The sequence below is a fragment of the Adiantum capillus-veneris genome, chromosome 21 (genome assembly GCF_014529385.1).
Source record: "Adiantum capillus-veneris isolate H3 chromosome 21, ASM1452938v2, whole genome shotgun sequence".
Lineage (NCBI taxonomy): Eukaryota > Viridiplantae > Streptophyta > Polypodiopsida > Polypodiales > Pteridaceae > Adiantum > Adiantum capillus-veneris.
In genome coordinates, this window is record NC_140951.1 from 140,187,910 (window position 1) to 140,201,931 (window position 14,022).

Below are 14,022 nucleotides of genomic sequence, written 5' to 3' on the forward strand. Positions count from 1 at the left end.
TCACCATACAGGTGCAAAATCAGCGCTGTGTATGCGCTGTAATTTGATTGTTTTTCAGCCATACGGACGCCAGGACACTTGGGAATCGTGCCCCACTGGCAGAGGACAATTAGGGGACTGTTTGGGGCTGAAAACAGGGCAAAAACCAGTGAATACAATGTGCTGAATTTACTGTTTTTGGGCAGGAATCAGAGGGTATACGCCAGTGCACGTGAGTTCTAGCAGGGGAATTGGTTTCGCGCAAGTTTTGGGGCTGTTATGCTGCCGAAATTTGGCCAAATCAAATGGTATCTAGGTGGATACACGTGAAGGATTCCGAGGACCTTACCTTGTAATTTACCCTCCTAAAGAATAAAGAAATACCGAAAGGGGCGCCAATTTTGGGGCCTACACGTTGTCGGTGTCTGCTCGGAGCATTCTAGCTTCCGAGCCATGTGTGTGTTCAAGTGTTAATTCCCGTCGCAGGTTCTCTTTGCGAAGTGCTCTGTGTGGGTGTCTAAAGTAAAGAATATCGGGTGAAAGCCAACGCCTACCGCCCTACGGGCCGGTTTCACCCATTGCGTGCGGGAGCCCTAGGGACACGAGCAGGCGGGTTTGCTCCGTGAAAAACGATCCAAAACAGAGAATTACAGCCTGCTATGTTTTTCTGTATGTTTCGCTCCTAAACTACAAGGAAACACCAGGGGAGCCCCGTGAAAGCCTTGGGATACGTGTACAGGATTTTGGGCACCCGACAGTGAAAAACAGAGAATTACAGCTCGCTGAATTTCTGTGACAGCTCACTAGAAAGCTTCCAGATAGCAAGGGAATCAGTCCTAGACAGGTATTTTTGACCTACAAGGGTTTTTGCGCCGTTATGCTACCGAAATCAAGTCGGAAACCTGCATTTTCAGCCCCTGCCAGGTTTGAACAGCTTTGTGGAAGCTTGTACTGAGTGCTCGGATCGTCTACTTTAAATTGAATAAAGAAATACTGAAAGGGACGCCAGTCTTCGGGGCCTAAAGGGTGTTGGTCTCTTGTCCTTGCTCAAATATTCAGAGACAAGATTTGCATTCAATTGGCTTATGCTAGGCCGCTTGTCTACATCTGGTGGAGCCTTAAGGGGCCTCTTTCTCAGTGGTGAGTTCCAAGCCATGTCGGAGTCTACATCAACAACCAGATTGAAATGCCGAGAATGGGCCGACGCCGCCACATGGTGGGAGGAGGTGAAGACTCTTGACACTATGGTCAAGCCCCACCTACTTCGAGTTGTGGAAAGCTTGCAGCCATGCATCGGCAAAGTCTACGAAGCCATGGATCGGATGATAGAGACACTTGAGAAGCTTGTGCCTAACCCTATTCAGTATGCAGAGATTCGTGGCTTGTGTGAGTCGAGGTGGAATGGATACTACTCTCCACTTCATGCAGCACCTTATGAGCTTGACCCCGAGTTTCAGGGAAGGCGTCAAGAGACCGACAAGGAGGTGAGCAAAGGATAGCGGCTTGAATTGGAGCGCCTTGAGCCTAGCAGTAACACTAGGCGCAAGATTAGAGATGAGCTACTCAACTACAGGCAAAAGAAGGGCTCGTATGGATGTGTAGATCCAAAGGTTGATCGCAACAAGATTGGCTCGGTTTTGTGGTGGGAGGACTATAGAGGAGATGGCCTACATTTGTAGCGCTTGGTTGTTTGAGTCCTTAGCCAAGCATGTACCACTAGTTGCTTGGAGCAACTATGGAGTGTGTGCAGCCACATTGCCTCTAAGAAGAGGAATCGCCTTGGGGTCCAGAGGGCCACTGATTTGGTGTTTGTGAGCGCTAACTTGCGCATGCTTGCCAAGAGCGTCACACACAAGGCAGATCCCTTCACTGAGTGGGAGATGGCACAAGAGAATCCATCTATGGCCGAGACACTTTTGGAGGAGCTAGAAGAGGACTTCGAGCCTCAATGCGAGCCTCGCGAGGCCTCATATGTCCCTGATGACCTCGACTACGACGATTATATGGAGATTCAGCAGGCGAGCACTTCTGGAGTTTGATGATCATTGATCACTCTAGAGTCTAGAGTCTACTCCTCGAGAGTCTACCTAGCCCTTTGTGTACTTTTTGTTATCCTTGAGGCTTGTCCTTTTTGAGCCCTTGTGGCATGCACTTTTCAATTTGTATCCATCGATGTTTTATTAGCACATTTACGCCTATATGACTCATGCTCTTTGGTCTATTTAGTGTAAATTTGTGGTCAAAGTGATGCTCTATGTGTGTGGCATGTGTGTACGTCAAAAAATGTCAAAAAAAACTTTGTTTTTCTTTTGTCGTTCCGACCTCGTCCCCGTTTCTTGACTTTTGTTGTCCGGTCCCTGTCCCCGTTCCCGACCCCGACCCGCCGTCCCATGTAACTATGATGCTGTTGCCTGGTCCACCCTTTCGGACCCAGCACTACACTTTGAGATAGCTTCAGTCAACAGGATGATTGTGATACAGGATGGCATACCTACTCTACAGCCAGTAACAGAGATCATCGCTCACGAGTGGAGCAGGGGGGGGAGAGAGAGAGAGAGAGAGAGAGAGAGAGAGAGAGAGAGAGAGAGGTGTTGGGCACTTATTTGCGGACTAACACTTCGGTTCATTTCTCGAGCCCGTTGCTTTCGCATTTTTGAGGCGTGCCTTGTCCCTCCGGCGAAGTAGAGCTGGTCCACACACTCAGGGGCCAGTTCGAGCAGCTCCAAGGTAGCTCTAACCACATGCGTGAGCACCGGGAGGACTTTCTGAGATTGCGGCAGCCATGACCATTCTTCACCATGGTTCAGGACGTGCCTCGATGGCAGCACCGACCACCAGTGTGGCTCTTCCCCCCACCTGTCTCCTGATTTAGCCATTGTATATACCTTGTTTTCTTCGTTGGGAGAGTCTCCCCATTTGCTCATGTAGCCCTCTGTTAACAGAGCAGTTTGTAGCCCATTGGGCAGGTTTGTTAACTAATGAAGGATCTTTTTCTGGTGAAAAAAAACGTTGGTTTAAAGCAAAAAAAAACAAGTTTTTCTTGCCTGAGATACATTTCTTGGGACACATTGTCTCAGCAGAAGAGATAAAGATGGACCCGGCCAAAATTGAGACTACTGGCCTGATTTGAAGAATGTTCATGAGGTTCAAAGCTTATCTGGGCATGTGCTCATATTATCCGAAGTTAATGTGACTGTCGTCTTTGTACAAGTGTTAGATGTGTCTTGTCTAGTGCGTCGGTACTTAGAGTCCGTGTCTATGAACTGGTTTATGGCCTGTCTGTTTTGTAGGCGTAATCGAGGACGATTACAACTTCCTCGATTACAACTATTTCAAGAGGAGGGTATGTATGTCACAAACTGATGACGTGGCATGACCCGGGACATTAAAATTAAAGACTTTTCAACTAATAAGTTGTTCCAACTTAAGGGCAACTGTCGAGGGGTCAAAGGGACACAAAGGCACTAAAGATTTTGCGTAAGTGCTGCTACAGTGGCTCGCTGTACGGACATCCGCGATATGCGTTGTTGAAGTGGCAGGCGTACGAAATTCCGCGAATTGTGCTGATCGCTTTGCGTGGCAGCTTTTGGCACTAGATGCTTTTGGAACTCAAGCTTTTCATGTAAACTGCTTTTCCAAGGCCAAGGGCTTTTAAGTAAGACCCTAGGCTCTCCCTCTGGCTCATTCAAAGCTGACAAGCCGATGAGCAGAGGAGAGCCAGGGCAATTGTACTTGCTCAATTGTTAATAATAATAAAAAATACCGAAAGGGGCGCCAATCTTTGGGGCCAATCTCTCTGGACACGTAACTACGCCGGGCCGTGTAGACTCAATTGAACTGTTATTAAATCTTGTGAAGTGTTTTCAGTAAATCTCTCTCTCATGTCGCGACAAATTCCAGACTTGGGGTGTCCAAGTTTGTTCCAATCAACCGAAGATAATAACCTGGAAGCCCCCTCTCAAAGAGAAGTATACTCAAAAGTACGCTCTAAGGTAAACAAGGGATGTCACAAATTGCTAACCTGTCAAGCCACAAAAGACCCAGAGGGTTAGGACTCCCTAGCCCTAACCCTAGCCAACATGCAGATCCCGGTCGCGAGGCCTAAACCCTTGTAGAAGCAGAAGAAGATGAAGTCCTCACCAAGTTACAGATTCTTGCAGAGTGCCTATTATTAAAATAGGGTTAGTGTAATGAAACTGTGACCAACACTAATTTTACTTGTTGGTTTCCTTCCCTTGATTTTTATTTAATTTATGGGACCCTCTTTTTGAAATCACAAATATCCGGACATTGCATGGTGTTATGTCCCGCTCTTAGGGGAAGGGATCTGGCCCAGACGCCGTCAGGATGGGTGTCCAGTGTCCGGGAGGACGTAGTGTGAATCCGGCCAGTGTGGCCGGCCATTATTATAAAAGGGAGGCCAAGGCCTCATTTGCAGTTATCGACCCCCACTGGTAGAGTGCCAGTGGTTAGCCCACGAGGCTAGGAGTGCGCGAGGTCACCTCGAGGAGGTGAGGCCGGGTGGTATGGGACGCCCGGTCTTACAGGTGCACGCCTACGTCCTCGGACACTGGCCCAGCACGGAGGAGCTGCCGGATGGTGGCTATGGTCTAGTGGTTCGTCCGACACGTGTCTGTAGGCGGTCTGTGTAGCCGAGAGATCCACTCCCTGCGTTCGTTTCATGGTATCAGAGCCGGATTGGCTGCACGATGGACTGCGTGCACACCTATAGACTGGTTCGAGTCGGATAATCATTGTTTCATGTAATTTTTGATGAAATAATTACTCAATTGGTTATTTTCTTCTCATGCCTTCTCATGCGCTTGTATGCAGGTGATATATTGCTAAGTTTTACTGATTTCGTGATAAAAATCTGGCTCACTTATTTATTTGCCGATTTTAATTGGCAAATTATTCATTTGAGTACTCTGTTAATGCTTCTACTGGTTTTTTATTAAAACCACTTTACAGAGGAAAAAAAAGAGAGAGCGTTGGTCAATCTCTGTAAACTCTGTGAGAGAGAGAGTGTCACGTGACACATCTAACCCTATGTGTAAGTGGACAAGCTACAGCATGACCAAGGTTCAGTTCAGTCAAGTCAGTCTAGAATAGGAAGTGATCTGGCACTTTTGTGAATTTGTTTGCAGACCGTGCATGTCCAGACACTTAGACTAGATGCATATCCTTCGGTTGCACACAACATGATCATCAGCATTACCATCAGAATCCATCAGGAGCTTTTCCTAATGCACAAAACCTATTTTCCCTATTTTTGACATTTTTCACTTATTATTTTAAGTGACTTTTGTTGGGAAACTTAAGTTAATATATAGGCAAACCCTAGTGCTAGCATTTTTGGCAGAAGAGCATGGAGAACACACGCACCAGTTGCAGCAGGCTTCTCCCTCTCTCTCTCAAGCAAGATCCCCAAGAACTCTAGCGTTTTCCCCCCTCAAGGTGAAGCCAGCGTTTTCAGCCCTCAGATCAGCGTTTTTGGAGGCCCTGTAGTACCAGCGTTTTCCAGCCCTGCCTTGTAGCGATTTCAGCCCCTGCAGGTCAGCGTTTTCAGCCCTCATCACAGCACTTGCAGAATCAGCCAATCCAGCGTTTTTAAGGGCAGCAGAAGCAGCATTTTCAGCCAGTGAAGACCAGCATTTTGGATAGCATCAAAGCAGCGTTTGTCAGCCAGGCTTGCAGCAGATTTAGCAACCTATCTCAGCGTTCTTCATGGACTGCTATTCAGCGTTTTTAGAGGGCAGCATAATAGCATTTTTCTTCAGCAGTAAGACAGTAGCAAAGCATTTCAAAGCATTCAGTTTTCAGCCTTAGCTTCGTCATCGTCGTCCGCACCGTCGACCTCGGCATAGCAACATTTAGACTCATTGCATCAGCCCCTTGTATCAGATTGTGCAGTCAATAGCATAGACCTCTCTCGCCATCAAGAGAGGGGCCCTTGGAGGAGGGTTTGACAATTTTTTGGTGTCGAATTCTTCTCTCTCTATCTCTCATTCTCAGCACCTTCATTCACAGTGTCACTTTGTTTGTGATCACTTGCACTCTCTCATAAAGGAACGGAAGGCTCTCCCTTCCCTAAGTAAAAGGAGCCTTGAGCACAGTTCGGAGCACTCATCTTCAGCAAAGTTCAACATTCACTTCCGCAGCACCTTACACACACACACACACACACACACACACACAGATTTACCTCTCTTTGCTTGCGCAGTTTGAGCCTGCAGGGGAGGTATAGGGGAGAGCGGGTGAGAGGACGCGCTGCTCCTCCACGCTGGCTCCAAATTGGTACACCTTTGCGTGCTGGGCACGAGCACGCACGCTTTCCCCCTTTCTCTCCATGCGCCAACCATACAGCAGAGCAGCGCTCGATTTTTTTTAAGACCTGTGCTGGAGTTTTACGCTAGCACTTAATTTATTAAGTGCCCTTTTATTAAAACATGCCAAAGTGACTTTTAAGTGTGGGCACGGGCAGTTTGATTTTCAAAAGTTTGCAGAGAATCCACTCTTAAGCTCTCTGCTTCTCTCCCGAGCCTTCTCTCTCTCACCTGCTTGCACTCTCGCGCTCCCACCATCACCTGCTTGCCTTCGGATGCGTACGCCGGCGCCCGGCGCTCTTCGGAGCTTTCGCGACCGAAAAGTGCAGAAAAGGCCCAGTTTCACGTGAAACTTCCAATTTTTCACGCGCTTTGTCATGGATTCCTCTAGCTCGGATGTGCAGTGTGACAACGCGCCAGGTAATGTTCAAAGTCCGTTCACGCATGCTCTCTATACATGGATTACAAGTACTTTCCAGAGTTTTGATCAGCGTGTTATCGCTCTGGAAAACGCGAATGTTCAGACGAACATTCGCTTGGCCTCTCTCGAGGGGGTTTTGCAAGGGCTTAGTTCCCGACTTACTGCTCTGGAAAATATGGCTCAATCGACGACTGCACGTATTGGCGAAACCCATCTCTAGCAACTGCGGACGCAACTTGCTGCTTTTGGGCGTTCACAAGGTGGTCCAACTACCACGATTCCGTACAAAACTACAAATTTCTCAAAAGAGGAGAAAGAATGTACGGAATTGGCTGTAAATAACTGGATGCATCAATGGACCACGTATTTTGACATCCATGGGGAGCATATGAACGGAGGATTCAGACAATTCTTCTCTATCTGCACAGTAAGGCGCTCACCTGGTGGCACGACATGATAGAGAAGCCTCCTTGATCAAAAGAGCCGAAAGGAGAAGCTAACTTCTTAACAAAAAGAGCAAACTGATTGTCCTCGGAATGACCCTCGGAAAAAAAAAATTGGAGCTAACTTGAGTTGTTTTGAGGATATGCTGTAATCACAGACAATTACTCTCTTTCAAGAAGGGGAGATGTAGCAAAGTGCTGACGTGTTGACCTACTAAAGAACATAGCTACCGGCCGAGGGGCCTAAACCCTAGAAGAAGCAGAAGCGGAAGCAGAAGCAAAAGCAACAACAGATTTCTGAAAATTGCGTAGCTGCTCATGACGTGGCAAATTTTTGAAAATCACGCTGGCTGATGATGTGGCAGAACTATACGGATTTCCGCTTTTCACGCCGGCGGTGCTGACGCGGCAGGACAATACGGATTTTCGTAAATTGTGATGGCAGCTTTTTGGCTTTGCTTTTGGACCAGATGCTTTTGAGTTTGAAGGCTTTTCACTGTAATTTCTTTTTAGGCCAAGGGCCTTTAAATATGAGGTTAGGACTCATTCTCTGGCATGCTTCCTGGCGAAGGTGCAGAGTCTGGAGTACCGGCTTGTACCGTGTTGATGCAATATAAAGAAATACCGAAAGGGGCGCCAAGGTTTGGGACCAATACTCTCTGGGGTGGAATTCCGCCACTCCGTGTCACGTGTCGTCTCTCTCAGTTCAGTTGTTATTGAAGTGCTAAAAGTATGTTCAATCTGTTCTTTTCTATTGGCACGTGGTGCCCGTCTTGTGACAAATTTTGACGAATCCGACCTTATCCGAGAAATCATGACTGATTTCAAGGATGTTTTTCCCGCTGATCTACCTCTTGGCCTGCCGCCTTCGAGAGGAGTAGATCATGGCATTGAGTTGATGGCTGGTAGTCAGCCCTTCTCAAAGCAACCCTATCGGTTTAGTAAAACCGAGGAGGACAAGATTCAACGGCAGCTGAAAGATTATCTCGATAAGGGTTTTGTTCGGCCAAGTAGATCCACGTGCAGAGCGCCAGTGTTACTTTCTCAAAAGAAGGATAACACTATGCGCTTCCTCGTGGATTACAAAGGGTTGAATAAACTCACTGTTAAGAACAACTATTCGCTCCTACGCATGGACGATCTGATAGACCGGCTCCATGGAGCATTGTATTTTACAAAGATAGACATGCGATCAGGCTATCATCATATATGGATCAAACTGGAAGATATTCCTAAGACAGGTTTCCATACGCGTTATGGTCACTATGAGTTTTTGGTCTTGCCTTTTTGTTTGATCAATGCTCCAGCTACGTTTCAACAGATGATGAATGATCTGCTGAGACCATTTTTAGGCAACTTAGTTGTTGTATTTCTCAATGATATCTTGATCTACAGTCAAAGTTTGTATGAGCACTTAGCGCATATACGCATTGTTCTTGAAGTACTGAGAACTGAGAAGCTTTATCCTAAGGCTTCCAAGTGTGAATTCTTCAAGAAAGAGCTTCTCTACTTGGGTCACATCATTACTCGCGATGGACTTCGCGTCGACCCTGAAAAGTTGGATAAAGTGCGAAATTGGCCCATTCTGAAGAATGTGCGCCAAGTAAAGTCCTTTTTAGGCTTTGCAGGATTCTTTCGCAAATTTATCAAGGATTACTCTAGAGTTGCTGCTCTGCTTACGCAACTTTTAAAAGGAGAGATGAAAGGGCCGAAGACTTCGGGTCCTCACCATAAAGCTCACCCCCTTGTTGTCTGGAATGAGCGTCTCAACGAGAGCTTTCAGACACTAAAGCACTTGGTGACTACTGCGCCAATATTGCACATTGTGGATCCTAGCAAACCATTTGTGACTAAAACGGATGCTAGTGATTATGCCATCGGTGCGGCATTATACCCGGATGGACGTCCTGTTGCGTATGAAAGCAAGAAACTTTCTGATGCTGAGATACGTTATCCAACGTATGAGAAGGAGCTTTACGTCATAGCCCACGCCTTGAGAAAATGGCGGCACTACTTGTATGGCTCTACGTTTGTTGCATGGACAGATCATCACTCCTTGCGCTATGTTTGTGATCAAGGTGATCTCAAAGGCCCGAAAACTAGATGGATTGAGCTTATGTAAGAGTTTGACTTTGAGATCCGTTATAGAAAAGGATCCAGCAATCGAGTTGCCGATGCACTAAGCAAGATTCCTGAGGTTAATGCCTTGTCTATGGCTGAAATCTCGACGGATTTCTATCTCTCTCTCTGAGGGCTATGTTGTTCCGATGGCCATTTTGGCAAGATATGGAACGAGGTCGAAGCGGGGCATGACTCGCCTACAAGCTTGGGTGATCCAGAGACCCAAGTGAGTCGTGCTAGAGAGACAAGACAGCGACAACATTCCATTAAAGGTGGACTATTGTTCAGAAATGGAAAAGTTTGCGTGCCGGAAATCGATGAGGTTCAACAAAGGATCTTGTGCGAACGCCACGATGTTCCTAGCACCGGGCACCCAGGCATCCAAAGAACTTTGGCTTTGGACAAGCGATATTTCTATTGGCCAAGAATGCGCTCTTACATAGAGAGCTATGTGAAGAGATGCGCTCAGTGTCAGGTCAATAAGGCAAAGCGGCTTAGGAAAGCTCGCCTGCAACATCCCCTAGAAATCCCAGATGCCAAGTGGCAGAGTATTTCCATGGACTTCATCATTGGTTTGCCGAATACTAGTCAAGGCAATGACGCCATTTGGGTTGTGGTCAATAGACTCACAAAGATGGCAAAATTTATACCAACGAAGTCGAAAGTAAAAAGCCATGAGTCGGTGGTTTTATTTGTCGATCAACTTTATAAGCTGTATGGTCTACCTGAGGATATCGTCAATGATCCACATACTAAGTTCACTGGCCGATTTTGGCAAGATGTGTTTGCTTATCTTCAGACGAAGTTGAGTATGTCGTCTTCTGACCATCCTGAGTCCGACGGACAAACTGAGAGGATGAATCAAACATTGGAGGACATGTTGAGAGCCTATGTCTCTCACAGGCAGACTGATTGGGAAACGTACCTTCCACAGTTAGAGTTTGCCTATAATAGTAGCAAGCATTTTGCTACTGGATTTAGCCCAGTCATGCTGATGTATGGATTTGAGCCTAAATCCCCAATTGCTATTGTCTTAGAGAAAGTCAAGGAACGCCAAGATCGTGATTTCCTGTATAACATGCAAGAAATGCTCGAATTGGCTAAAGATAGTATAAGAACGGCTCGTGATCGAGTCACTACTTATGCTAACCAAAAGAGATCTCCAAGGACTCTTGATGTGGGACAATGGATCTATCTGAAGATACCCAAGGATTCCAAGACTATGCGAACAGGAAAGCATTATAAGCTTTCAGCTAGATATTGTGGTCCGATCTTGATCACAAAGAAAATTGGCCAAGTTGCCTACAAACCAGCTCTTCCTTCGGATGTTAGTGTACATCCAGTGTTTCATGTCAGCCGCCTTAAAGTAAAATTGGGCGACGCCAACGTTGTTGTGCCTATCGAGGAAAATGTATGGCAAGATATGCAAACTGAGTATATTCCTCAAGAACCAGAGGCAGTCTTAGATCATCGTACCCGTCATTCGCACTCGCCAAAAGGCTTATGACGAGTACTTAATTAAATGGAAGGATCAATCTGAAAGGTTTGCTACTTGGGATCCAGTTAGAGCTCTGAAAGCTTAGTATCCCCACTTCATTGATGAGGACATCAATGGTTCTTAAGGGGGGAAGTATGTTATGTCCCGCTCTTAGGAGAGGGAATCTAGCCCATACGCCGTCGGGATGGGCGTCTAGTGTCCGGGAGAACATAGTGTGAATCCGGCCAGTGTGGCCGGCCATTATTGTAAAAGGGAGGCCAAGGCCTCATTTGTAGTTATCGACCCCCACTGGTAGGGTGCCAGTGGTTAGCCCACGAGACTAGGAGTCCGCGAGGTCACCTCGAGGAGGTGAGGCCGGGTGGTATGGGACGCCCGGTCTTACAGGTGCACGCCTACGTCCTCGGACGCTGGCCTCAGCATGGGGAGCTGCCGGATGGTGACTATGGTCGGGTGGTTCGTCCAACGCATGTCTATATGTGGTCTGTGTAGCCGGGAGATCCACTCCCTACGTTCGTTTCACATGGGTAGTGTGAAACGGCCAATGGCCGAGAGTTTCACCCGCAAGAGTCAAAGCTAGGTAGCCACGAGATGGTTGGGCCTTTCGGCACTTAAATAAGTGGCTAGGCCCAATTAAAGTCTCTTAGATTGCAAAATAGAATGTACATACATGGAAAACCTCAATGGAAATTGTACTCGACTGATGGATGATGTGGCAACAGGAAGTCCTCAAATGAAGCACCTCCGAAGCTGATTTGATGTGCCAATGAGATTCAACTCGATGTGGATTCCAACTTGCCACCACGAGTGGGCCTGATTTGCACACCTGTTGTGAGAGGACTTAAGGGCTGAATGATGGCAGCCAGAACGAAATTCTGAGGTGCAAAAATGCAGCAAATCCAACAATAATTCAGGGCTGAAAAAGACAAGGCGCGACAACTGATGGGCAGCAAAGGGACACAAACTCCCAAGCAATGGGGCCACAGGGAGAGGGCAATAAGCTGCCGGCTAGCCACAGATAGCTGCAAATCTTGAAGCGCCAAGGCTGAAGCAAGGAGACAAGCAAGGGCAACAGCGGCAAAGGGATATAGAGAGCGCGTCTCTAGGAGTGTACGCTTTATTGGCCACTTTTTGCACTGCCAACTTCTCCATCCATTCATCTTTCTGGATGCTAACATCACCCGAGAAATGCAGAGGCTAGGAGAATCATATTATGTTTGGTCTCCTAGTTACCACTCTCGATCACAGGGTTTGCCAAAGGAAAACAAAGGTTGGACAGTAGGTAGGGCCAAGTACTTTGAAGAAAAATCCAGACCATGTAGCCTTGAAGCCACAAAGACAATGCAATCATAACGGTGACAACCGTCCTTACCAGAGAAAATGTCTGCTTGCAAAAAAGAATCTTCGACAGAAGCAAAGGCATAAGCTATTGTCCATTCCCACAGATTCTTTGCCAATAATATTGGGAATTGAGACAGCTGTCATGGCTATGGCCAGATTCCCATGATCAAACTTCTATGGATTTGGCATTCCCAGGGATCAAATTCCTTTGGTCTTTGAGCATGACAGTGGGATCTCCCATCGGTGCATGAGGTTGGTAGACTAGGTATGGAGGTCATACGCTTTCAATCATGTTTAGCCCATATTCTGCATGTTTGTCTTATGGCACTTCCGACCTAGAATGTGACTAGACATGGATGTACCTGTTTTGTCTTATAGGCTGTTTGGGCCTCCTCTGAAGAACAATAGTAGTGTCTCTCTCTCTCTCTCTCTCTCTCTCTCTCTCTCTCTCTCTCTCTCTCTCTCTGACAAGCAGGCAATCCCACGTACATTCTGTTGGATTGTGTTTGCTGATACACCATCTACATCAGCACTGGAGGCGAAGACTCTCCACTTCCCGATACGTCGCAAAGTAGGGGAGGCGGCAGCAGGAAGAGAGGGAGGAGTGAAGCGTGGTGGGTGCTGAGCTCCGCATGCTCGTTTCAAAGAAAGAGGTGGCTGCGGCCGAGGAGAGCGAGAGTCGCTGAAAGGAAGCTGTCTGCTGCTGAACACACCACTTAACAAGAGCGGTGCTTGGTGATGAAGACGCAGCTGAGCCATAGCATATTCTATCTTCTGGTCGCCAACTTTCGTTTATGGTTGAGAAGCGATATGCATGTATGTTAAAAGTCAGTCCTAATTGTGCCAAATTTTGTGAGGACCTTTACACACTCGGACAACGTATAAAGCTGGACCAAGATAGTATAGATTGTCAACCACATATACATACATATTGGATGGTATAGATTGTCAACCACATATACATACATATGTGTGTACTATTCAAAGAAATGCATTGTTTAGGTAGAATCTACGAAGATACCAAGAAAAGGGGGGGGGGGGGGGGGGGGGGATGCTAAGACACACTACGTACGCACACAAAGATGAAGAACAAATAGTAGGCACGACAGGCGGTCGATCGAGCAAGGAAGGATAGGGACAGAAGTAAAATTCACTTTTATCTTAAGGGTGTGGCTCCATAGAGCAACGACGCGATTGCGCTAGGTTGGCCAGCTATATTATCTTCATTTGAATTGTGTTTGGCAAGATTTCAACTCTCAGGGCAACGTTGTTAGGAATGGGAGTGTGCTAGCTAGGGTGGATGAAAGAGAAACATAGTGCAAGTGTGTGAGAGTGCGTGTAAGCACTCAAGTGAATTAGGTTCCAAGATAGAATTAGCTTGGACTCATAAACACAATCTTGAGTATTAGCTTAGCACAAGCTCACCATAAACAAGCATGTAGTGCAAAAATAGAGTTGTGTTTATTCATTCATGGAATGAGCTTTAAGTAGCTCTACAGCCGATTATTGGTAAGGCTAGCAGATTGGTCACACTAGGGATCCAAAGGAGGGAAAATAGGGATCCTAAGGGGGACCATCTGCTGCTGCAGAGAAGAGCAATGTGTAAGCAATGGGCTTCAAAGACCTAAGGTTCACCCCATTAAGACTTCCAAAATGCTAAGGTTCCAAAAGTCAAAGGTTGTGTCCAACGGTCATTCCTTAGGGAAATTGGATGCTTTGTAAGTGTACACAAAGTCTTCCTAGATCCGTACATAGGAGGGGGCGAGCCCTTTTAGTAGGGGATGAGAGAGAAACACACACACACACACACTCTTGCAAGCCCTTTACAGATAGGGAATAGGGGACACATGTCAGCTCCCTAGCCCAGTTGCCCCCAAGGTGCACTCAATTCCTATT

At 46.8% G+C, this 14,022-nt stretch overlaps 1 protein-coding gene across 1 annotated transcript in view; it reads right to left on the reverse strand.

Annotated features, from left to right (window-relative positions):
* The window catches only part of LOC147431835 (plastidal glycolate/glycerate translocator 1, chloroplastic), an 85,778-nt gene extending 72,841 nt beyond the window's left edge, over window positions 1-12,937 (reverse strand). Inside the window, exon 1 of the mRNA XM_086494306.1 lies at window positions 12,616-12,937. Coding sequence (XP_086350432.1) covers window positions 12,616-12,885 — 270 coding nt within the window. The 5' untranslated portion in view covers window positions 12,886-12,937. The remainder of the gene's footprint in view (window positions 1-12,615) is intronic.
* Window positions 12,938-14,022: the final 1,085 nt, after the last annotated feature.